The following is a 22292-nucleotide window of genomic DNA, read 5'->3' on the forward strand; positions in this document are numbered from 1 at the left end:
GCCATGCGCCGCCAGACGGGGGTCAGTGGCTGGTAGCAAGTTCTGTTGAATGCCCCGTCATTTTATGAATTAATTGGTGTGTTTTTTTTTTCTGCGAAGAGAAAAAGTGTTAGGAGTAGATGGTGTGTGTTTTTTTTTGGTTTCTTATTATTTTCCGATTGATCGTTTTTTTCTGCTCCCTCCCTATGCGAAGGTGGATGATGGTTGCGGAGCCTCCAGCGACTTACTTTTTGCGAGCTCCCAACAGCGCCATGTATCATATAAAATGTCTTTGCAGATTTATTTATTTTTTGACGTGTGTTTGTTTGTTTGTTTGTGGGCAGGTGCGCATGGCGCATTGGGCCAGTGAGCCAAAAACCTCCCTTGTTTTTTTTCCTCTCTGTGTGGGGAGAGGGCGTCATCCTGGTGCATCTTCACCATTGTGTTGTTATTGTTTACGTTTGCTGTCGTTGTCTGGTAACGTTTGCTTGTCTCACACACTTGAACTCTTGGAGAAGGCAGGAGGGACGACACTTACGGACATGTCTCGGGAATTGCGATGTGTGAAGCTCGTGGGCCCGGAGGTGACTGACACCGATATTGCTGAACTTTGTATGTGCGGAGCGCTTACATGTGTGGAGCTGGAAAAGTGCGACAATGTCACGGATGTAAGCGCGTTGGCTGCTATTCCGACGCTGGAGGAGGTGCACATCGTTGACTGCAGGAGCCTGCGCTATTTCGGCCCATTGGGGCAGATGGAAACCGCGTTACGAAAATTGGTCTTGCAGGGGACCCCCGTGACGGGGGCGAAAGTGCGTAAGTTGATGGAGTTTCAATACTTAGAACTTGTCATGGAGAATTGTGGAGAGTTGCTGTCGTCAGAACGCCCTTCCGAATCCCTTGTGAAGAGTTCTATTCAAATGATTCGCGACTTGGTTAGCCGGTTTAAGCCAGAGGAGATCGGTGTTGCATTCAACGGCGGTAAAGACTCCGTTGTCATGATGGACCTTCTTGAGTGTGCGTTGGGTTGCGCAGTGCTGTCGAAGTTCTGTGTGTTTGTTCTTAGGGTTGCTGGAAGAAAGGAATTTGATGAAATAACTGCCTTCAGGGAGGCATATCTTTCGGATCGTGGTTTGACTGAAGTCAAGACGGATCCCTCGCTGTCGATGAAAGATGGTCTCGCGCAGCTTAAAGCATCTAGGAGAATGTCTCTTGTTTTTATGGGCACTCGAAGTAGTGATAGTGCCCACCAGAAGGAGAGTGTGGAACCCACCACGGCGGGGTGGCCAGCGATGCTGCGTGCGAGTCCGGTATTTCACTGGGGGTATGAAGATATATGGGGATACACCCTCGCCTACAAGCTCCCCTTCTGTGACCTGTACAAAAAAGGATACACGTCTCTTGGCCACCGTGGTGCAACCACCCCGAACTCCCTGTTGCTCCGCAGCGACGGCACTTTTCGCCCCGCGTGGGAACTAAATGACGCCTTGGAGGAGAGGAACGGTCGTTTGGTAAGGGCATAAATGTTTTTTTGTATTCCCTTTTTTTTCCTCTTTTGTTGTTATTGTGGGATAACATGAAGGGATAGTAATGTTAGTAGTAGGCTGTTGAGGATGGTTGACTCTTTGCTTTCAGAAACTTTCCCCGCCCACCATCGCACCCCCGATTTTTATTTTATATGCGTTGCATTACTATGACTACTACTGTGATATCTTTCACTTCTGTGTACGTCTCCAGGTGTGTGTCTTGCGGGCATACAAAGATATATATTACCGTTTTTCTTTATTTATTATTATTATTTTTTTTTGTGGTGTCTGTTGGCCATGCACGTACGTGGGTACGCTGACTGGTGGGGCAGCTCACGACAGACGACGTCGCACTCGCTTTGTGGTGAGTGCACCTCACACGCACACATACACCACTCTTCGCTCGCCGAGGAGTGGGCGGGTGGGCCGCAGGAATAGAAGCAGCAACTGCAAAGGATGATGCGTAGCGGGGCCGCGTTTAATCCCATGCGGCGTACGCCGCCACCCCCGCCTTACATTGACACGTTTGAGTTGAATCCTAAGGATTACATTGGCATGACGTCGGCGGAGGGCCACAGGTTTGTTGTGCACCAAAACTGCGCCTGCGTTTCGCCGCTCATTCGCAAGTGCTTTGCCGACCACCTTGCCCTTGTCCTCCCCCAGGTTAGCATCGACTGGGGTGAGACCGACACGAGCACGCCCACCATTCATTTCCCAACCCTGTCAACGGTGCGGCTAGAGGTGATTGTTCAATACCTGTACTACAAGCACCGTTACGAGGGGGAAATGGAGGAACGGCCGCCGTTTAATGTTCCGCTAGAGGCCGCACTGGAAGTGATGAAAGTTGCCGAGGCGCTTCAATGCTGATGATTTGCACACACACACACACATACACACACACATTCTCTTTTTCACTGGATGTGTGCGCTGTGTGGTCTCGGCAGTACGACTCAAGAAGAGGCACGAGACAGAAAGAGAGAGAAAAAAAAGGAGGAAAACAAACGATGAACACGTGGTTGTAGCCCAGTTGCCGTGACGAGGTGTTATGCACACGTTCCATAGCTTGGCTGATGGGGGAGGGAAGTTTTTGGCACTGTACTTTTTATGAGTCTCCGCAGGGAGGGATGCGTCGTTGGTATTCCGCTGTGTGCATGTATTTGATGTCCGTTGCATTTTTTTTTTTTTTGGTGTGCCTGAGGGAAAGGACGTTGCATGCTGCTATGAATGTAGATATAGTGTAACGTGCAATGTGTGGTTGTTTGCGGCACCGACAAGACTTTTTGGTTTCTTGATTCCTGCAGCTTGCGAAGTTACTGTTCTTCCTCTTCTTTTTACATACACACACACGGCCTGCGTGAAGGAATCATCTGCGTTTCGGGTGATGTCAAAGAAGACGCGTACTCTGCCTCCACCAGAGCAGGTCATTGCCGCGCCGATTGTGTTTGACAATTCTTATATGGTTTGCTTACGCTCTGCGGATGACCGTCTGTTCCTGGTAGATCGCAACTGCGCCATGGTGAGTGCGGTGATTAGGAATTCTATGTGGAAGGGGCGGCGCAACAGTAACGGCACCAGCACCAGTAGTGTCACAACCCCCCAAAACACGCCTGTGGTGACAACCATTGGGGCTGAGAAGTACGAGACGATCACATTGGATGAGGTGGGTGGAGACCTGCTGGAGCTTGCACTGGAGGCGATGTACTTTAAGTACCGGTACGATGGCGACCCCGAGCGGCGTCCACTGGAACCGCAACACTCTCCAGAGGACAGGCACAAGCTGGCGGCCCTGAGTGCATTGCTGGATATGTAGGTGGGCGATGCGGGAGCAAGGGTGGCTGTCAGGCATCAGAATCTTTGAAATGGAGCTGGATGCATCTCGCATCGCTCTCAAGGTGTGTTCGTTCCACGTTTTTACTGCTCGAGGCTCTTATTTTATTTTTTCTTTTCTTTGTTTTTATTTTGCTGCTTTTTTTCTTTTTTCTTTTAGGGCTCTTCTCTATACTGTGGTCAGTTAACAGGCATGTATGGGAACACGGAGGAGTACACAGACACCGCCTCAGACGACTCCTACAGGAAGGACATGCAAAGTGTCTCTTCTGCCGCGGATGCCGATCTTGACTGGATTCCTGGCGAAGATGAGCATGAAGAGAGCCACGTGGACCCCGAGGATTACGATGGGGGGGAAGAGGAGGGGGAAGAGATGCCGCAATTTGTGGCATCGGCCTTCAGCAATGTGCTTGTAAGCGACCTGGCGAATCATCAGCTACAAGAAGAGATGATGGGGCCGGAGCCTCTGCACACGGCAGGTCACACTGGCGATGACGGCACGGTAGCAAGGACGAAGGTATGTTGCATTTGCAGTGACGCTGCCATGTACACCTGCCCGGGCTGTGGCGTGCGCACGTGCAGCCTCACCTGCGTGCGGGTGCACAAGAAGGACTCTCAGTGTGGCGGCGAACGCGACGTTGCAAAGAAGGTGCCGCTGAGTGCGTTTACTGATGGACAGCTGCAGCGGGATTTTCACTTTCTGGAGGATGTCCGTCGGACCATCAGTAACTGTCGACGGGGGTTTTCAAAGGTGTGGCACTACACCTTTCGCGCGCTTCCCCCGCCGCTGCACGCACTGCGGGAGGCCGCGAAGAAGCGGGGTGTAGTGTGCCAGATCACTTCCGAGGGGATGAAGAAGCGGGATGCGAACACGTCTCGCTTTGACCGAAGGACGGAAACGATCATGTGGCGTTGCCAGTTTAATTTTCACGGCCCCGACTTCACCATTTCTACAGACTGGGGCAACGAACGCCAGCGCCTGGGCGACATTGTTGCGTACTGTTGGTCCACCAACCCACCGCTGCCGTGTTTCCACATTAATAGGCAGTACAACCGCGCTTCAAAGTGGATTGGAGCGGTGAAGCACAATGAAGCGGAGGATGAAAAATGTGATGAGAAGGAGGTGAGGAACGCGGAGGAAGAGGGGAAGGAGAAAAGTATGCACGAGGAACAAGGAGAGGATGACGATAAAGTGGAGACCAAAGTTAAGGCCATTGCAACATGCGACCGAGTCTTCCTTGACAACCAGCCACAGTGCCAAGAGGAGTGGAGTCCATGCCAACTCTCCATCGCCCCACTGTCGTCTAAGGAGGCGTGGAATGAGGAGGCCGTAAGGGCATTCATGGCGATGGGACCTGCCATCATTCTTTCACGGGCCGAGCGTTTAGGCATGCAGCGAAAGTTTTTTCGTATGTCACCCTCCAGCACTTTGAATGAGGCCCTCCGTACTCTTTTTTTTATTAATGAGTTCCCTGTCTTTGATGTCATTCAGGCTTCCGCGTTGGAGGCGTATCCGCTTGTCACTGAGGCGGATAAGGAACTCATCCGCGAGAGTTTTCGGGCGGCGCCGCGGCCGCCCAAACCGGAGCGCAAGCCACGGCGCACAAAGGCGGATCTTAGCCCGGAGGAAGCGGCGCGGTATTCGAAAGTGCCGTGCCGCATGTTTCTTGCTGGATGTTGCAAACTCGTCGAGGAGGAATGCCCCTACTGGCACTGCGAATACCGAGAGATACCGGCATGTCGTAATTTTGTCAAATTTGCCTTGTGTGAGAAGGGTGACCGCTGCAGTTTTCGTCACGACCTTGCTGCCGTTGGGGCGGCTCGGAAGCGGGCGAGAGAAGAGCGCCAACACCCGTGCGAGCAGCGGAGCAGGTACCACCGTTGCGAAAATACCCTCGCCCGCGATGGTGCCGAGGGGCGAGGGAATTAATATCTGCGACACGCGTAACGAGGTGTGGTCAGCGCGGCGGTGGCGGAAACGCGGCACAAAGACCGACGGCGACACTGAAAAGGTGAAGGAAAAAGTAAAGTAAAGTAGCTTAAAGGTAGTTCCGCTTTGAATTCCAATTAATGCGTGGTTGTTTGCGGCCCATCTTTTTTTGGGGCGGCCGTAGACCGCCGGCGCAAGGCGTGAAGAATGCGCACCTTCTGCGTGGCCCCAACGCTTCTCCCCCGCTTCTTTCATTCTCTCTTTTTCGCCCCGCGCCTCAGGCGGGGTGGGGCGAACAGTGAACAAGGGACTGAGGGGCATAGCGAGCTGAGGTGGGAAGGCAAACGAGCAAACAAACAAACATCCTAATAACAATAGTAATAATTATAAACGGAAGCGAGAGGTGTGTAGAAGCCGCCATCCATTGGGGACCTTAAAGCGGTGCCTGGGCCTCTCGCTAAAGGAGCGGGGGGTGGGTGGGGTGTAGAGGGCGTGAAGCAGAAACCTGAAGGAGTTTCACCTCCAACGCGAGAAGCGGTTTGTCTCCAACGACGCAGGAGGAGGTCAACAGCTTCAGGCAATGCAGGAAGTTGAGAACACGTTTCGTACCCTTCACGAGGCCTTGGGAAAGGCGGTGAATTTTTTTGCGACAGGTGCCATGTCAAATGGAGTTCCGCTCACGCAGCAGCAAGCCGTGGACGTATTAGACGTGTACGACACGTTGCTCGACGCGGAAGAGACGGGGTCGCAGGATGCCCGACTTCACATTTTGCGTCGCTCGCTTCAATGTGGATTCATGCGATTTCTTGCAGATATCGTCGCTCAACCGTTACAGCACTTGCACGAGTTTGATGCGCAGGTGCCACAGCCATTTCTACCGTTCCGAATGAAAGCTGTCAGGTCCCTCCAGCGCCTCTTATTGTCCTGCAGTGACCTGGGGGAGGTGAGTGCGTCATGCTTTCGTGTTGCGGTGGATGAGGAACTCATACCGCAACTCCTGCAAGTCGTGTCAGAGTCGCCGCATGAGCCGTTGCGACTGGGTGCGGCAGAAACGCTTTTTATTTTTATTCTGCGCATACAACACGGGCCGACAGGGTTTGTGGCCTCCAGTGGCATCAACACCATGCGCTGTGCGTTAATGCGTGACGGCAGCCACATGGTTCGAAGCATGTGCGCAAGCATCCTGCGGGAAGTGCTGAACACCCATGCCTTGGAGTTCACTAACCCCGTTACGGTGTCAGCTCTTATAAAGATCCTAGGGGATACGTCTGCGGATGTGCGAACGCTCGCCGCCGAGATCTTGGAACAGACATTGCGTCTTTACAAAAGCGACATGGCATACATGTTGCATGATGCTCGAAGTCTCTTGTTGCCGCTACGGTGCATTTTGGATCAGGACCCCAGCGTGGAGGTGGTGGAGTCGGCTGCTCGTCTTTTGGGAACATGCTGCGGGGTGGCTGTGAGGATGCACCTGCACGCGTTTTTTGCAGCCGTCGTGTCTTTGAACCTTTCAAAAGTTGTGCTGCTGCGAATACGTGACGGGGGTAACGCCGCTGCTGCACGCGCCCGAAGCCTACGTCTATTGATTCAATACACACCCGCCGTGTACGAGCTTCCGCGGCAGATATTGCACGACACAGAGGTGCTTGCGGTGCTACTGAAGGGAATTGTGGATGCGGGGCGTGGTCGCACCACCCCTGGGGAGGACTTTACTGCCTTTCAAATCAAGGGGCTAGAGATGGCGCTCTGCCTTGCCATAGTCCTGACGCAGTCCCCAACCTACCGCGAGAGACTCACGGCGGAGTTGAAGGACTACCCACAGTGGGCAGCTGCCATTAAAAATGCCGTCATCTCGCTTCTTAATGCGGCTTCTCTGGAATACTTCACCAGCATTGAGCTGTGGGACGTTACTGGACACCATCTCAACCTGCTGGACAGGGTTCCGTGGGACGCCAACCACACACCGCAGCAAAGGTATATTCGTCAGCTTTTCCAAGAGCAGGCGCAACGCATAAGCGTGACGCGGGAGACTGTATCGATGGAGTATGAGGCTCTCTCCTTTCCTCAGTCGGATGCTTACCACGATTTTGACGAGGTTCAACAGGAAAAGAAGGCGCGTCTGACATTTATCTTGCTGGCCGTTGCCACGAACATCACATTTCCTGTGGAGAGTCGGGTGGCAGCCACGGCTGCGGTGGAGCAGCCACTCCCTGTGCAAAGACGTTCTGAAAGTCGGGCGGCTACGGGAGTCCCGACATGGACGCAGGCGGGTGGCAGCAAACAACGCGAGTGCGTTGTCTCACCCGAGGTGCTTGTTAGCCCCGCCAGGTTGGGGAATGGACCCCCGAGTACGACGCTGCTAGATGAAAAAGAAGCCGTAGCCATTGCCTATGACAAGTTCAACTCATCTATGTCGTTTGTCATGAGGTTCACCCAACACTACAGCAAGGCGAAGCGGAAGGCGGGTGTCGTTGTGGAGACGGACGATGGTTATCGCCTGCGAATGTCACGACTGAAAAATCCCTGGCACACCATCGTGGAGGATCAGAGGTTAAAGACGTGGCAGGTAAAAAACTTGAAGGTGGGAGATCTCTTTTACTTTTCAGTACCCTTTGATGAGATCAACGCGAAGGCCTTGGGTGCCGTCTTGTACAAGGCTCGTCGGCACATGGTGTACCTTAAAAAGGAATTGCTGGTAACTCCGCAGTGTAGCAAGGGCCGTCGATGGTTTCTGTATGACATGATGAGGAACATCATGCCTAAGGCCCTGGGTCAGCTAGAGGAGCTCAATGCCTTTGTGCAAAGTCGCGGCGCAGACGGTGTTCGCTTTCCCATCTTCCTCTTCCGCGAGAAGGAGCTGCACTTTGGAGAGCGGACGCTACACCCAGGCAACCTCATGGAGGTTTTGGATCAGATTGGGTTTTACTTTGCACAGAGTGCTGATAAAACGGTTGGGGTGGATAATGCCCGCCTGCAGCAGCTCGCCGGGAGGTTGGATAATGTTGAGGAGAGTGCGAGTGGGCCAGACACCCCCAACTTTATCTGCTCTCTTAACCTGTGTGAGGGCGTTACTGCGGGGACGAATGCTGCTCACGAGGAGGCGGAGGATGGCGGCGGCTACGGGCATGGGACGATTAGCTCCGACTCGGAGGCAAACGTTTAGGCAGTGAGAGAGTGCGCCGGCGTTGGTGGTCTGTCACTGCACGCGTAAGGATTTCTTCATATATACATATATATATATATATATATGTATATGGGGGAGGGAGCCAGAGTGAGGTGAGACGAGTTCTTCTTTTGGTTGTTATTTCTGTTGTTGCCCGGCTGCTTTTGCTACTATCTGGCGGTACCTTCATTATCGATGCTGTACAAATAACTTTTATTTTCCTTCTGTTCATTTTTTTTAAAATTTTCGCTTTTGGGTTTTTCGTCTTTCCGTGTTGCTATGTGTGTGTGCATGTGCGGGTCTCTTTATTTATGTTTTTCTTTTCTTTTCCAACTATCTTTGTCTTCTCTCTTCTACAACACAGAGGTGCGGCGTGCGCAGCTAAGCGGGGGGTGGGGGGAAAGGAAAGACACTTGCGGTTGGGTGTGGTGCCGAGGTAAAGTAGTCGCATAAGAAAAATAAATGTCGGAGGAGTCTGAAGTAGAGGTGCTGCAGGACCCCTTGACGTATACGCGGGCCATTTACAAGGATCCTGGCGCCCGCTGGGTTGTTGGACTCACACCTGTGGAGGTGCTACGAGCAACACGATTCCCGCATCGAGACGATGCAGCCATGGACGGAACGAGGTTTCCAAAACTGGAGAATAGATGGTATGAGGGACGGTTTGAAGCTTGGATGCGCGTGCCAGTTTTGCTGGGTTTGCTGTGCCTCGTTGAGCCTGTTTCCCGTATTGCCAAGGGGATCACAAGACATCCCCTAGACTTCCCGTATGTGGAGGAATCATTGTGGGATTACGCTAGAAGGCCAAACGATGGAGTGGCGGACTTTTTAATGAGGGCATGGTGCCTCTGGGTTACGTCGTCTCTCACTGCCCTGTTTACTCTGACACTCTCATGGAAGTTTGGAACTGCCGCACGAAACTTTTGGACACTTTGTGGAGTAGGTCTCTCTCTGTTGTCTTTCATGGCGACGATTGCGCAGTTGTTTATGTTGTTGGTGGCTTGTGGCGAGTCGGCAGGAAGCAAGATGGAGGAGTGTGACGTTCCTTTCGTCCTGTATTGGACCTTTAGCGTAATTCGCCTGGGTGGCCCACTGTTTGCCGTCTGGTGCGTGGGTCCTGTTCTGGACATTATACAGGATTCACGTACCCGGTGGAAGATTATACTGGGTTTCCCTTCCCTTTTTCTCACACTTTCTGTGCTACTTTGGATGGTGGGCGAGTCTGCGGTGGTGGGGGGCAACAATGTGTATCAATGGTGTGGGTACGTGACGGTGGCGTCATGGGGGGTCCTGCTGCTTCGCTGCTGCGGACAAAGGCGGTTCCAAGTCGTATTCGTAACGAAGCCTCACGAGGAATGAATTGGGTGGTTTTATTAAAACGCTGCACTTGGCCTGGAGCAAAGGTGGAAGGAAAAGAAGGAGGGTGGGGAAGGTGGTGTCATATTAACTTACGTTTGATTGTTTGTCGTTGTTGTTTGCCCTTCTCTTCGCTTTCCCTTTCGTGTTTGTGTGTGTTTGTTATCTCCGTGAGTATTTTGCCTACGACTTGTTGTTGCTTTTTACCTTGGTTGCCCTCCTCCCATCCCACCGTCCTTCTTCTTCTTCTTTTCCCACGGTGCACACGCCGCTGTGCGTGGCTGCTTGGGCTATTCGACTGGCTACTTTTATTGTTTCTCGCTCTTCCCCTACAACGGATGGGTGCCCACGCATAGCCTGGCGAGGGTGACACGTAGAAGGATGACCTCTCATTTGTTGCCTCCAGCGTACGCCACTTTGCGACTGCGGCTGCTGGACTGCTCCTCCTGCGCCCTCCTGCATGCGCTGCAGCCGCCGCGGACAGGCGTCCTTTCAAGCGCCGTTGCTAGGTTTGCCATGGACGTCATCACAGGCGCCGTTGTTGTTGGTGGTGCGACGGAAGCTCTTGTGCCCTTTGCCCTGTTACAAAGCCTTCACGAGAATTTATTGTCGATGACGAGCGAGACACAACGAGGCGCAGCATGGAACACGCTTGTTGAGGGAAACCAACTGGTGGTTCTCGTCGAGCCATGTGAGGTGCCGCTGCTAATCAAGCAATTTCCAAAGTACAAGAAGGTTTGTATTTGTGTGCCATCAGGCCCGCTTGCATCGCGGATGCTTTTTCAGAAGAAGCATCTGGATGAATTTTACGTGGAGGAGCTAACCCCAGCCATGGCCGCGTTGTCATCGGCGGAGGACTACAGCTGGACGGCGTGGATGCGCTCCTCGCTGACGTGCCGCTTTGAGGGACTTTACGTCCCCAGCATACGCGTTGCCGAAAGCGTGGCACATTTGTTGGCCACCGACGGTGGTTGTGCACGTGTGGTGCTGGAGGAAAGCATCCGTGGGTTGACTCCACGCTGGTTGGAGACTGTCATGAAGACCATATCGTCATGCGGCGTGCCACTGGGGCGAGTGGCACTCGCCTTGTGCCACAACGAGAAGAATGATGGTGATCTTATCTCGCGGGCCATGGGAATGGGCATTGGAGGCTTGGCGGTGTCCACTGTTCCTGCACCGCTCTTTCTCCACGCAGAGGAGCTGGTGGGCATCGACGACGTGGTCGCCCTCGCAACTGGATGGAATGACGTCTGCGGGAGTGTTTGCGCGGAGGAGTTGGCGTCCCTCGACGACTGCATCGAATACAGTGGTGCGGTGCGAGAAGAGTGGGACCGGCTCTGGCGGAGGACGGAGACGCAGGCCCATTGAACTCTGCGCACATACTGTGTGGTTACGGAGTACAGTGGACTCATCGATGACGACTTCTTCGTTTCCCCGCCGTCTTTGTTGTTGTTCTTTCTGTGAGTGTGTTTTCCCTTCTTGTATGTCTGTTGTTGCTCTTTAGGGCTTTATATGTGGCGTGTGTCTCTATTTTTTTCTTTTCTCTCCTTTTTTTTTCTCTTCTTATTTGGCCTCTCTTGCTCCGCGGCAAAGAGAGGAAGTCGTGGACGCACCCCGCGGTCCGCGTGTAGTCTGGCAAGCGATGTTTGCGAGGAAGCGTTCTGCCGTGCACGAGGTGCGAGGGCCCACGATAAGGCGGGGTGGCGGCGGCGTCACACGCAGCGACATTGGCTGCGGCGTCGTTGGCTGCTCGCTCTGCGCGGACGCCATCTGCGGCGAGCGTGGACCGTGTGTAGCTCCTACCGCGCCCATCATCATCCCTGACACCAACGTCGTGCTGCACAACATGAATGCTCTGGAAGACGCCCGGGTACAGAACATCGTGTTTCTCTCGACTGTCGTGTCGGAGGTGCAGAACCGCAACAAGGCCATCTACGCGCGTCTCCAGCGACTCCTGTGGGAGGAGCGGAAGCAGTGCTACGTTTTTTCCAACGATCACCACGAGCAAACGCACTGCATGATGGAACGCGACGAAACGCCCAATGACTACAATGATCGTTGCATTCGCGTAGCCGCACGGTGGTACGGGCGGCACGCCGCCCTCGCCTTTCCAGCGTTGCCGCCAAGTGTGTCTCTCGTCTCGCACGACAAGCTGCTTCGACAGGCCCTCACCACAGCCGCAGGGGAAGACGCCATCCCGAACCTGTCCTGTGTCACGCTGCGACAGTTTTTGGAGCAGGCTATAAGTACTGGGTCGGACCTTATTGAGAAGATTCAGTGTGAGCAGCCGGCAGGGATGAAAGAGTCATCCAGGACGGGGGCTCTCTTTCAGCCACACGTGGAGGCCAGTGCGCTGGAGATGGGCATACACAACGGCACGTATCTTCGTGGCAAACTGCATGTGAGTGAGGCGAATTGTTTTTTCGGTGAAATCCGAGGGCAGTGGGAGGGGCACAACTTTCCCCGAGTCCTACTACCAGGTCGTGTCAACTTGAACCGTGCCATTCACGGCGACATTGTTGCCGTTGAACTGCTCCCGATGACGTTGTGGCGCGGCCCGAAGGATGCAAAGCCGCTTGATGATGCAACTACGACGGAGGCGGCAGCGCTTGAGGCTGGCTACACGCCAGTAGGAAGGGTAGCTGGCATTACCAATATGGAGCGCCGGCCTTTCTGCGGCAGTATTGATGTGGAGGAGCTTAAGCGGTTTACTGCGGCACAAGCAACGGTTTCAGGTGCGGTAAGTGTGTTGTTCCAGCCGAAGGACAATCGTATTCCACGCATCCGAATTTTCACGCGGCACCTAGAGGACTTGAAAGACAAGCGGCTGAGCGTTATCATTGATGACTGGCCAGAGTACAACAGTTTTCCTGTGGGCCACTACGTCGAGGTGCTCGGCACCATTGGTGACAAGGATACAGAGGCGAAGGTCATCCTCCTTGAGAACGACATTCCCCACTATGACTTTAGTGAGGCCGTATATGACTGCCTACCCAAAGGGCAGTGGAGTGTGTCGAAGGAGGAGTTGGGGCGTCGACTGGACCTGCGAGATTTGTGCGTTGTTAGCGTGGATCCGCTTGGATGCCGTGACATTGACGATGCGCTACACTGCCGTGTTGTGAATGGCAATCATCTCGAGGTGGGAGTTCACATCGCGGACGTCACACATTTTTTGCAGGAAAACACAGCCATGGATGAGGAGGCTGCCAAGCGCAGCACGAGCGTGTATCTTGTTGATAGGCGAATCAATATGCTGCCGCAGCTCCTGACGGAAAACCTTTGCTCGATTGTCGCCAACGAAGACCGCTACGCCTTTTCCATCATGTGGGAATTTGATGAGAATTACAACGTGGTCCGCGACTACTTTGGAAAGACGGTGATTCGCTCCCGCGCGGCACTCTACTACGGGGACGCACAACGCATGATTGATGACGCCAACGACACGAGCGAGATTGCTGTGTCGCTGCGGCACTTGATGAGCATCAGTCGACACTTCAAGGCGAAGCGGGAAAAGGATGGCGCTTTGTTCCTCGCCTCACAGGAGTTTAAGTTTAAGGTGGACAACGACCACGTGAATCCCACTGACATGCAGGTGTACCAAACATTTGAGGCGAACTCTATGATTGAGGAATGGATGCTCTTTGCCAACGCGGCGGCAGCTCGGAAAGTGTATGAAAGTTACCCACGCTGGACTCTCCTGCGTCGTCACCAGCGTCCCGCGGAAAACGCGTTTGACACTTTAAATGAGGCTCTGCGGCGAAAAATTGGCCTTCAACTCGATGACACGACCTCCTTGACACTAAACAACTCACTTAATGCGTGCATCGACCCAAACGACGCGTATTTTAACCGGCTTATCCGCATCCTCGTGACACGGTGCCTGCGGCAGGCGCAGTACTTCTCCAGCAGCGAAGTTCCACAGGACGAGTTCTGTCACTTTGGCCTTGCCATGCCAATCTACACCCACTTCACCTCTCCTATTCGCCGGTACGCGGACGTGGTTGTGCACCGGCAGTTGGCGGCAGCGCTCGGCATCATGCAGGTGAGTGAGATGCACACAGACTCCGTCAAAATGGAGGCTCTTGCGGGGAACATTAATTACCGCCACGAGCAGGCGCAGCGTGCGGGGCGCGATTCTCAGAACCTCTTTACAGGTTTTTATTTGCGCAACTTTGCGGACCAAGCTATACCGGATGAAGACGGGTACGTCGTGAAACTCTCCGAGACCCACGTCTTTGTGATGGTGCCAAAGTACGGCCAGGAGGGGAAAATTCCAAAGGAGCAACTCGTGCGGGTGCCGGACCTGCTTGAGCAGGTTCGGGTTGGCATTGAGGTGCGCCAGCAGGGTGACGTGCTTCGAACCACGCTGACGTTTTCGTTGATTGGGATGATGAAGGCCGGCGGGAACGGCGAGGGGGACGCTTGCACCGAAGCCAACAGCGAGGAGAGGCCGATAACAGACGACGCGGTAGGCGCAACGGAGCCGGCGCGGAAGAAGACGCGCGTGACGAAATCGTAGGAGAAGGGAAAAAAACAGTGGACGAACGAATAAAAGCCCGACTTTGTCTTCCCTCCCACTCCGCCTGAATCGGGTGTAAAAAACATAAGAGAGAAGCTTCATGTTTTGTTTTGTTTTTTGTTGTTGTTAACACCACCCCTCCATCCCTTCCGATTCGGTAGATTGTGTGGAGGAGGGGGAGGGGGAACGGCCGCCGCTTTTTCTGACTCTGGAGGAGCCACTTGTTTTCGTCCTTCTTTTGTTTTCTTTTTACCCTGCTTTTCTTTTTCGATACACATTTACACGCACGTCCTTCAGTGATATACTCTTTTCTGCCCAATGAATGGGAGGCTGCACCGCCTGATCAGGCGGATGGTGTCACCGCTGCTGGCCACACGCTTGACAAAAGAGGAGCTGTGTCTGTCCATGGCCGCCCTGTCGCGGCTGCGGCTGCGCCAGGAGGAGCTTCTGGACCTCTCCCCTGACTCGATTGTAACGAGAACCCAGCGTGTTATTCACCTGTGCAACCCAACGGAACTTGGGATGCTTTCGGATGGCGCGGCCGCACTCTTCTGCAACCGTGTTGACATGGCGGACACACTTATCTGTGCGTTGTACGCCGCCATGGGCAAAGGTGCTGTCATGCGTCTCGATCACGTGACGGCTGTGGTTCGCTACGCAGCAACGTTGCGGTCGTACAGCAGTGAGACAGTACCGGCCATTATCACGTCGGCACCAAGGCTGCTGCACAAGAAAGATTCAGCGAGTGCGCTACAGCCCTTTTTGCAGCTCGCACGGAAGTACCTTTCCGAAAAGGAATTTGGCTCAGTGGTGGAGGAGCTGCGAAGGAGGGCGGTCGGGGAGCAGGTAAAGTGCATCCACGAAGTTTGTCTTCTGCCGCTCGTTGAAGCGGGACCGCAAAACGAGGCGGAAGAGGAGGCGGATGGTGTGGAAGAGGATGATGATAATAAGATAGTCTGGACTTCACAGCGTGCACGGAGCTGGATGTCGCAACGGTTGCGAAAGGGTGGGACATGGTCCCCAGACGAAGTAGTGCAGGCCATGGAGTTTTACTCCCACTTTGGCGTGCAGGACCCTGTTTTACAGCGGAGAATCGATGAGGCCGCAGTGTCGGTTATGCCCGCAGTTAGAAAGGTTGACATGGAGGAGATGCTTAAGGTTGTGGTGACATCGTTTCATTTGTTTCCACAGACGGCTGAATTCGTCCGACAGCATCGCAATAAATCTTCAGAGACGCATCAAAATGGCACTGACAGCGGCATCGGCTCCGCGTCTTCATTGACGAGGCATTTTAGAACGACGGAGGCGTATGAAAGACTATTGGCTGGTCGACACATACCTGAGGAGTGGATGCTTGACGTGATGCAGGAGCAAGGCGCTGCACTTCCCGTTGATGTGGTGGCGCAGGCTGCCTGCATCTTCGCCGAGAAGGGTGAGATACCAGAGGTTATTATTCTACAGTTATCCACGCAGCTGAAGGAACTTTCCCCAGAAGGCGTGGCTTCATTTTTTAGAGTAATACGGCGGGATTCATCAGGAGCTCTGTTGCTGCATGGTGTAGCTCTTGTTTCTCAATTTGTTAAGAAAGGTGTGCGGGAGGCCACCGTAGAAACGCTGTTGCGGATATGTGCTGCGTGCTCACTGCCACTTCCGCGTGGGATTAATGCGAAAGAGAAAGATGCATTTGCGGAGGCTCAAGCCCGTTTGGCAGAAGCTATCATCGCGAGACTCATCTCAGTGATGCAGGGGTCCTGCACGATCCCGTTTCTTTGCAACATAGCGAAATCGACATCTGCCATTGATGCAAATAACGAACTTGGGCAGTTTGTCTGTTTAAGCGTGTGTGCGCAAGCGTGTCTTACGATGGATGAGGCACTGGAGCTGCTGGATATGCTGCGTTGTCGCAACTATTTGCATGAACCGCTCCTTGACAAGATGGAACCGCTATTCCGTGAACTTGTGCAGTTGGTGGTCACCAAAATCGAGGTTGGTAAGGAGGTGCCATACGCCGAAGCTCGAGGCGTTGCCCGTTTTATTGTTTTGCAGGCAATCTTTGACGCTCCTGACTTTGAGGCCTCCGCAGCGTTGTTACTGCACACAGTTGAGCAATGCATGAATCACACGCCCAGCGAAGTTCTCCCAGCTGCAGGTCTACTTGCTTTGAAGCAAAGGCGCATGGCCACCGTTCACACGATACTAGAAAAGGCTACAGGCAAGCTGTCTACACTCTCTGAGGAGGCCCTTGATGCGCTTGCACAGCTGCTCTCTCAGCCTTCACTAAATTCACCAGGTAAAGACCTCGTCAGTGAACTCGTAGCTGTGCTGGCGGAACGCTTGGCACAGAAACGCGATTTCCAGCCCGATTGTGTGGGCTTGGCTGTCGCGGCACACTGTCAATACGGTGATGCAGAGGCCGGCATTCAGGCGAGTGTCGCGGAGCACCTGCTGGAGTGGATGGGGGCTCTCTCTGCAGGGGTGTATGCTGCGTTGTGTGGCGCCGTACATCTCTCGAGGGCTAGGGACGCGGTGGCAAATGCACTTATCGATGACTTTCCTCGTCGCTTGGATCAGCTCACCACGAGCGAGATTGCCCGTGTTGCCTTTGGGCTTGGCGAAATTGACGGTGTTGGGCAGCGCCTCTCCCACCAACTCGTGGCAGAGAAGTGCTCGGACTATGTTGTTGATCACTCCCATGAGTTTTGGAGCGGAAACGATATTGCGCGACTGCTGTATGGCTTTTCACGCATGCTGTGTACGAAACGAAGCCTCTACAATGTCTTTGCCACGCGCCTTGCGCTGCGGCCGATACTCTTGCCGATGGATCAGAAAGCGATTACCCTCGTCGTTGCCGCCTTTGGGCGGGCCAAGTATCTGGACAAGGCATTGTTTGACAAATTTGCGCTTCGTATGCTGGACCACTCCGACACCCTCGCGGCCCCGGACTTAATGCTTGCGATCCGGGGCTTTAGCCGCGTGATGCTGCTCAACAGACAGCTGTACAACGAGCTTGGCAGCAAGGCCGCGGAGAAAGCGGATGAGTTCCCGTTTGACTCCAAGTGTGCCCTGCTCGCCTCGTTTGGGTCGTTGGGCATTGAGCATGAGAAGCTGGCGACGCGAGCGCTTGAGGGTATTGTGGAGAATATGGCGGAGTTGGGAAGCGCCAACAAGGCCGTGGAGATTATTGTCTCTTTGTGGCAGATGAACCACGACATCGAGGATGATGCGTGTGTGGTTCAATTAGCGAATTGGATCGCTGAGCGGTCGGAAGAGCTTACGGGAGACGCCATTGGAAAACTTTGCGTTGTTCTCAACGAGAGTAACTGGCGCCATGTTCCGCTTCTCCAGGCCATGGCTGAGCAATCCGTTCGGTTGCAGCTTCAGCAAGGCGTTTCAGCCGACTGCTGTAGGGCGGTACTGGACACATTGGGCACCTTCATGATCCATCATCAGGGGGCGCGCGAGAATCTCTCAGCCCTAGGAAGGAGTGTAAGTAAGGAACGGATACAACTTTCAGAGGAGGAGGAGCAACAAGTTCAACTCCTGCTGCGCCGCTAGTCCACTCAACGTCTCTTCACATTTTACTTTCACTATCTTTGTTTTTGTTTTTTTTTTCTCTCTGTGTATTGATGACGAATGCTTTTGCTACTATTAATCTCCGGTATGATGGGTAGGTCGGTGTAGTATGTATACATGTATGCATATATTTCCTGACCTCGACCCTGTCCTTTCTCTACGGCTCCCACCGGCGATAATTTGAGTGTTTTGAGCATGTCACACCCTTCCCCCCTCCCCTACTTCCACTACCCACGAAGGCACACACATGTACCTCATCATTGGAAACACAGGGATGCCACTAAGATATGGGGGACGAAAGGGGACAGGGTGCGTGCCGAGTGTGAGGGAGTTGGCGTCTGTAGGGGCGTTGGGAAAAAGGCGGGAGCGGTGCGGAAGGGTTTGGCAGACATTGCCACAAACTGACAACTGTCACTCCTCACTCACCCATCCACTTTATTTCCCTTTTTTTTCTTTTGTCTGCTGCCATTATTTATCCTCCTCAGAATAAGGGAAAACACCGCCATGACTCAAACTCACGCCACCGACTACAAGGGAAAGGAAGTACCTGAAAGGCGAGGATGCATTCTTGACTCCGTCCTCGACGCCATCGGGTGCACTCCCTGCATCCGGCTAAATCGTCTGCCACAGAAGCACGGACTGGTCTGCGAAGTGGTTGCAAAATGTGAGTTCTTCAACCCGGGTGGCAGCGTCAAGGATCGCATTGCTCGCCAAATGGTATTGGATGCTGAAGCAAGTGGCCGGCTGCGCCCCAACAGCTCCCTTGTCGAGCCTACAAGCGGAAACACGGGCATCGGACTTAGCATGGTGGCGGCGGTTAAGGGATATCACATGGTCATCACCATGCCAAAAAAGATGTCGCACGAAAAAGAGGTGGTTCTTTGCGCACTGGGAGCAGAAGTGATTCGAACAGAGACGGCACTGCCCTGGGACCACCCAGAGAGTCTCATTGGCGTGGCGCGACGTCTGGAGGAGGAGAAAGGCTACGTGTTGCTGGATCAGTACAAAAATCCATCAAATCCGAAAGCGCACTACGAAGGCACGGCGCAAGAGATTTATGACCAGTGCGGTGGGAAGGTCGACATGGTGGTTATCAGTGCCGGGACGGGCGGTACCATGGCTGGGGTGGCAAAGCGCTTGAAGGAACTGCTGCCCAACGTTATTGTGGTCGCCGTCGACCCGTACGGGAGCATTTTGGCTGATCCCTCCGCCCCGGCGTCGCCAACGCCGTACCTCGTTGAAGGTATCGGGTACGACTTTGTGCCAAGTGTCTGTGAACGACAGTACGTTGACCGCTGGGTGAAGTCCGCTGACAAGGAGAGCTTTGAGCTGGCGTCGGAACTGCACCGCGATGAGGCCCTCCTCGTCGGTGGAAGCAGCGGTGCCGCTATGTGGGGAGTTCTTCAGGCCGCGAAGGAGCTGCGTCCCGACCAGCGCTGCGTGGTGGTGTTCCCCGACGGCATCCGCAACTACATGACTAAGTTTCCGGACAAGAATTGGATGATTGAGCATTGTCTGCAGGAGGGCGAGGTGACACGCCCAACATATGACTCGCTTCAGGCTCAGCTGGAAGCGGCAAAGAAGAAGCTGTCTAAGTACGAGGCGAAATACGGCTGTAACGTATAGGAGAGAGGTGCATTAAGATAGAAGGCAAGTACGCATACTCTTCGTTCTGATAACTATGAGCTGCGAGTGTCACAACTATCATTGGCAATGCTGCGGCGTGTAGGAACAAAGTGAGTGACCTTGGGGCTCTTGTAGGCGAAACAGCGACTGCAACTGCAATGCAACAACGACAAGGACGGTATGTGCTGCGCGATGAGAAACGCCACGGGGCGCTTGACGGGGGACTGTTGATGCGCTTCAATGTGGTGGAAAGGACCGAAGGGAAAACGAAGATTGAGTTGGGGTGGGGTGGAAACTTTGGCTTGCGTATCACTGCGGAATCCAGGTTTTTTAATAACTCGAAAGGAAATATCATGGCGTTGATCCCAAGGATGAGAAAAGGAAAACATAAAGACAAAAATAAGGAATAATGATAATAATGAAATTCTACGTGTGAGTGTTTCTTTTTTTTCCATTGCGTTTTTATTTATTTATTTATTTATTTATTGTTGTCATTTTTTTTTGTTGCTTTTTTTTTGTTTTGTTTTGACGCATGTTCGCCTTTTTCTTTTAGGTCTCCTGCATTTGGTTCAAAAATCATTGCGAGATAAAAAGAAGTGCGTCCCACGCAGCCTTTTTTATATATTTATTTATTTATTTATTTATTTATTTATTTATTTGTTTTGTTTTGTTTTGTTTGTCTTCGCGTGTCTGGCTGTGGCCTTCTGTCGCCGTGTGTGGTAGGGCGGGGAGGGGGGTATTCATTTTGGGCACGCCAGTCAAAGTCATCTGCCTTCTTTCCTCCTGTTTTTTTTTTATATATATAAAAACGTTTTTGCCTTGGGGATGCGACAAGCGACATGGAGAGCGAGGAACAAATTCGGTACGACCGCCAGGTGCGTTTGTGGGGCAAAGCCATGCAGCAGCAGCTTCGGCAGACTGCAGTGTGCGTCTACGGGATGACGCCTGTCGTGGCGGAGATGACCAAAAATTTGGTCCTGGCGGGGGTGGGCTCGGTGACTGTGGAGGATGCGGCCGCCGTGGATGTCGGTGATCTATCAGCCAACTTCCTCCTACAGGGCCACTCCCTCGGCGAGGAACGGGGAAAGGCGTGCGTGGAGCGGCTTCAGGCGCTGAACCCGTACGTTGCCGTTCGCTTATCCTCACAAACGACAGGGACAGGGGCCTTGGCAGGCAGCGCCGCCGTTAGCATTACCCTCCTCTGCATCCGAAATCTTGCGGACGCCGTGAGAGACGTTTGCCTCCAGCGCCGCACGGGGACCGACTTGGTGGTGCTAGTGGCGGGACTTGGCCAGCTGACGATGGGCATTTTGTTGTCAAAGTGGCAGCCCCTCTCCTACGAGGAGCAATTAAACGCATTGCTTACGACAAATGTCTCACTCAGACCTGCGCCATTTCAGCGAGCGTTGTTGCTGATGCGAATGACGGAGTGCCCTGAGGCACTGCCGTTTTTTGAGAGACTTAGCTTTGCAATGGACATTGTCGCTCTATACAATTTGTCAGAACTCACGAGAGAAGACATCGAACGCGCGACTAGTTTTTCGCTACAAGATCAGTCGGGTACCGCTATTGAGGCGACTGTTGCAGGCGGCATCCTTGCACAAGTCATTATTCGAGAGCTCAGTTGCATGAAAGATGGACCAAGGGACGAAATATACAGCTGGGTTCTTTGCGACAGCAGCAACGGCACCGACGTCCAGGTTGGATACATGCACAGCCCCTAGTCGCCCGTCACTTTCATGGGCATGCTTTTCGTGGCCTTGTCTGCCACGTTTTATGCTTAATGCATTGATTTATCTCAATGTTTTTATAGACGTGAGGAGACTTCTTGTGTTTGGGCACACGTTATTCATTTTTAGGATTGACGTTGTTGTTATTGTTTATTATTATTATTATTTTGCCCTTGTTGATGCTCTTGGCTACAGTGTATTACATTACAATTTGTGTTAAAAAGCAAACTTCAAGGGAATTCTCATTGGTGGTTTTTTGGAGCCACAGGCTACACGGGCAAACTGGTATGTGAGTACCTTGCACGTCTGGTTTCAGGTAATGTGGGACCTTGAGCAATTGCAGGCCGTAATAAGGAGAAGCTGGATGAACTAAAGAAGGAACTTGGCGTGGACAGCGCTGTGCTTTCTGCAGATATTACCAACCCCAGTTCCCTTGACAAAAAGTCTGTGCTGGTACCGGCGTGCTCATTTCCTGTGCCGGTCCCTTTACACAGGTTGGGATGTCCGTCGTGGAGGCCTGCGTGCGATGCCGTACGCACTACGTGGACTCAACAGGTGAGTATAATTTTCTCCGTCAAGTCATTGAACGATTTAACGAGGAAGCTAAGAAACAGGGTGTTGCTCTGGTGTCCTGTTGCGCATTTGACAGCGTCCCTGGGGACCTGGGCAACTACGTTGTGCATCAAGGCCTTGGTGCACAGGTGAGCGAAGTAAGGGCGTTTTACCAGCTGTCGGGTGCCGGGATGTCGGGCGGCACGGCACGCTCTGTCTTTGCGCTTCGTGAGGCGTGCGGCCCGGAAGACAGCGATCCATACAGCCTGCTCCCGACGGATGCTTCACGCCCCGTCACAGCGCCCACGCGGAGAGGTTTGTGGTACGATGTTTCGGAGAAGAGGCTGACGGGGCCGTTTGTGATGGCTGCCACCAATGAGCGCGTGGTGCGTCGCACGAATGCCTTGCTTGGCTACGGAGGCACCTACGTGGAGGCACAGGAGGGAACACTTGGAGTTGTTGCCGCTGCAACTATCACGAGGTATCTGACGGCGGCGGTACTTGCTTTCCC

The 22292-nt window shown here is 53.3% G+C and overlaps 13 protein-coding genes across 13 annotated transcripts in view, besides 14 other annotated features; 12 read left to right on the plus strand and 1 right to left on the minus strand.

Moving 5' to 3' along the window:
* The first annotated feature begins 278 nt into the window (after positions 1-278).
* Positions 279-317: a microsatellite.
* Positions 318-521: 204 nt separating this feature from the next.
* Positions 522-1502, plus strand: TraAM80_07165 (phosphoadenosine phosphosulfate reductase-like protein; the record flags this gene model as incomplete). Its single annotated transcript, XM_029383972.1, has 1 exon — positions 522-1502. One exon carries the CDS (start codon positions 522-524, stop codon positions 1500-1502), a length of 981 nt encoding a protein of 326 aa, XP_029236173.1.
* Positions 1503-1754: 252 nt separating this feature from the next.
* Positions 1755-1786: a microsatellite.
* Positions 1787-1961: 175 nt separating this feature from the next.
* Positions 1962-2372, plus strand: TraAM80_07166 (transcription elongation factor B, polypeptide 1; the record flags this gene model as incomplete). Its single annotated transcript, XM_029383973.1, has 1 exon — positions 1962-2372. One exon carries the CDS (start codon positions 1962-1964, stop codon positions 2370-2372), a length of 411 nt encoding a protein of 136 aa, XP_029236174.1.
* Positions 2373-2379: 7 nt separating this feature from the next.
* Positions 2380-2407: a microsatellite.
* A 479-nt stretch (positions 2408-2886) lies between these two features.
* TraAM80_07167 (uncharacterized protein) lies at positions 2887-3315 on the plus strand (the record flags this gene model as incomplete). The annotated part of the gene is made up of 1 exon (XM_029383974.1): positions 2887-3315. One exon carries the CDS (start codon positions 2887-2889, stop codon positions 3313-3315), a length of 429 nt encoding a protein of 142 aa, XP_029236175.1.
* A 115-nt stretch (positions 3316-3430) lies between these two features.
* Positions 3431-3490: a microsatellite.
* A 35-nt stretch (positions 3491-3525) lies between these two features.
* Positions 3526-5262, plus strand: TraAM80_07168 (uncharacterized protein; the record flags this gene model as incomplete). The annotated part of the gene is made up of 1 exon (XM_029383975.1): positions 3526-5262. The coding sequence occupies one exon, from the start codon at positions 3526-3528 to the stop codon at positions 5260-5262; it is 1737 nt and encodes a 578-aa protein (XP_029236176.1).
* A 78-nt stretch (positions 5263-5340) lies between these two features.
* Positions 5341-5380: a sequence feature (A-rich).
* Positions 5381-5603: 223 nt separating this feature from the next.
* Positions 5604-5625: a microsatellite.
* A 3-nt stretch (positions 5626-5628) lies between these two features.
* Positions 5629-5652: a microsatellite.
* A 190-nt stretch (positions 5653-5842) lies between these two features.
* On the plus strand, positions 5843-8425 carry TraAM80_07169 (putative casein kinase II, alpha chain; the record flags this gene model as incomplete). The annotated part of the gene is made up of 1 exon (XM_029383976.1): positions 5843-8425. One exon carries the CDS (start codon positions 5843-5845, stop codon positions 8423-8425), a length of 2583 nt encoding a protein of 860 aa, XP_029236177.1.
* A 58-nt stretch (positions 8426-8483) lies between these two features.
* Positions 8484-8517: a microsatellite.
* A 223-nt stretch (positions 8518-8740) lies between these two features.
* Positions 8741-8780: a microsatellite.
* A 107-nt stretch (positions 8781-8887) lies between these two features.
* On the plus strand, positions 8888-9784 carry TraAM80_07170 (uncharacterized protein; the record flags this gene model as incomplete). Its single annotated transcript, XM_029383977.1, has 1 exon — positions 8888-9784. One exon carries the CDS (start codon positions 8888-8890, stop codon positions 9782-9784), a length of 897 nt encoding a protein of 298 aa, XP_029236178.1.
* A 378-nt stretch (positions 9785-10162) lies between these two features.
* On the plus strand, positions 10163-11149 carry TraAM80_07171 (uncharacterized protein; the record flags this gene model as incomplete). The annotated part of the gene is made up of 1 exon (XM_029383978.1): positions 10163-11149. The coding sequence occupies one exon, from the start codon at positions 10163-10165 to the stop codon at positions 11147-11149; it is 987 nt and encodes a 328-aa protein (XP_029236179.1).
* Positions 11150-11423: 274 nt separating this feature from the next.
* Positions 11424-14300, plus strand: TraAM80_07172 (exosome complex exonuclease RRP44; the record flags this gene model as incomplete). Its single annotated transcript, XM_029383979.1, has 1 exon — positions 11424-14300. One exon carries the CDS (start codon positions 11424-11426, stop codon positions 14298-14300), a length of 2877 nt encoding a protein of 958 aa, XP_029236180.1.
* A 233-nt stretch (positions 14301-14533) lies between these two features.
* Positions 14534-14567: a microsatellite.
* An 84-nt stretch (positions 14568-14651) lies between these two features.
* On the plus strand, positions 14652-17855 carry TraAM80_07173 (uncharacterized protein; the record flags this gene model as incomplete). Its single annotated transcript, XM_029383980.1, has 1 exon — positions 14652-17855. One exon carries the CDS (start codon positions 14652-14654, stop codon positions 17853-17855), a length of 3204 nt encoding a protein of 1067 aa, XP_029236181.1.
* A 522-nt stretch (positions 17856-18377) lies between these two features.
* On the plus strand, positions 18378-19499 carry TraAM80_07174 (cystathionine beta-synthase,cysteine synthase,serine sulfhydrylase; the record flags this gene model as incomplete). Its single annotated transcript, XM_029383981.1, has 1 exon — positions 18378-19499. One exon carries the CDS (start codon positions 18378-18380, stop codon positions 19497-19499), a length of 1122 nt encoding a protein of 373 aa, XP_029236182.1.
* A 53-nt stretch (positions 19500-19552) lies between these two features.
* On the minus strand, positions 19553-19888 carry TraAM80_07175 (uncharacterized protein; the record flags this gene model as incomplete). Its single annotated transcript, XM_029383982.1, has 1 exon — positions 19553-19888. One exon carries the CDS (start codon positions 19886-19888, stop codon positions 19553-19555), a length of 336 nt encoding a protein of 111 aa, XP_029236183.1.
* Positions 19889-19960: 72 nt separating this feature from the next.
* Positions 19961-19986: a microsatellite.
* Positions 19987-19993: 7 nt separating this feature from the next.
* Positions 19994-20026: a microsatellite.
* An 89-nt stretch (positions 20027-20115) lies between these two features.
* Positions 20116-20158: a microsatellite.
* Positions 20159-20338: 180 nt separating this feature from the next.
* Positions 20339-21223, plus strand: TraAM80_07176 (ubiquitin activating enzyme; the record flags this gene model as incomplete). Its single annotated transcript, XM_029383983.1, has 1 exon — positions 20339-21223. One exon carries the CDS (start codon positions 20339-20341, stop codon positions 21221-21223), a length of 885 nt encoding a protein of 294 aa, XP_029236184.1.
* Positions 21224-21344: 121 nt separating this feature from the next.
* Positions 21345-21396: a microsatellite.
* Positions 21397-21729: 333 nt separating this feature from the next.
* TraAM80_07177 (uncharacterized protein) overlaps positions 21730-22292 on the plus strand; it is a gene marked incomplete at both ends in the record, with an annotated part of 594 nt that continues 31 nt past the window's right edge. Inside the window, one exon of the mRNA XM_029383984.1 lies at positions 21730-22292. This exon is cut by the window's right edge and continues 31 nt beyond it. Coding sequence (XP_029236185.1) covers positions 21730-22292 — 563 coding nt within the window.

This window comes from Trypanosoma rangeli (assembly GCF_003719475.1).
Source record: "Trypanosoma rangeli strain AM80 chromosome Unknown Tra_15.4_contig_00288, whole genome shotgun sequence".
Lineage (NCBI taxonomy): Eukaryota > Euglenozoa > Kinetoplastea > Trypanosomatida > Trypanosomatidae > Trypanosoma > Trypanosoma rangeli.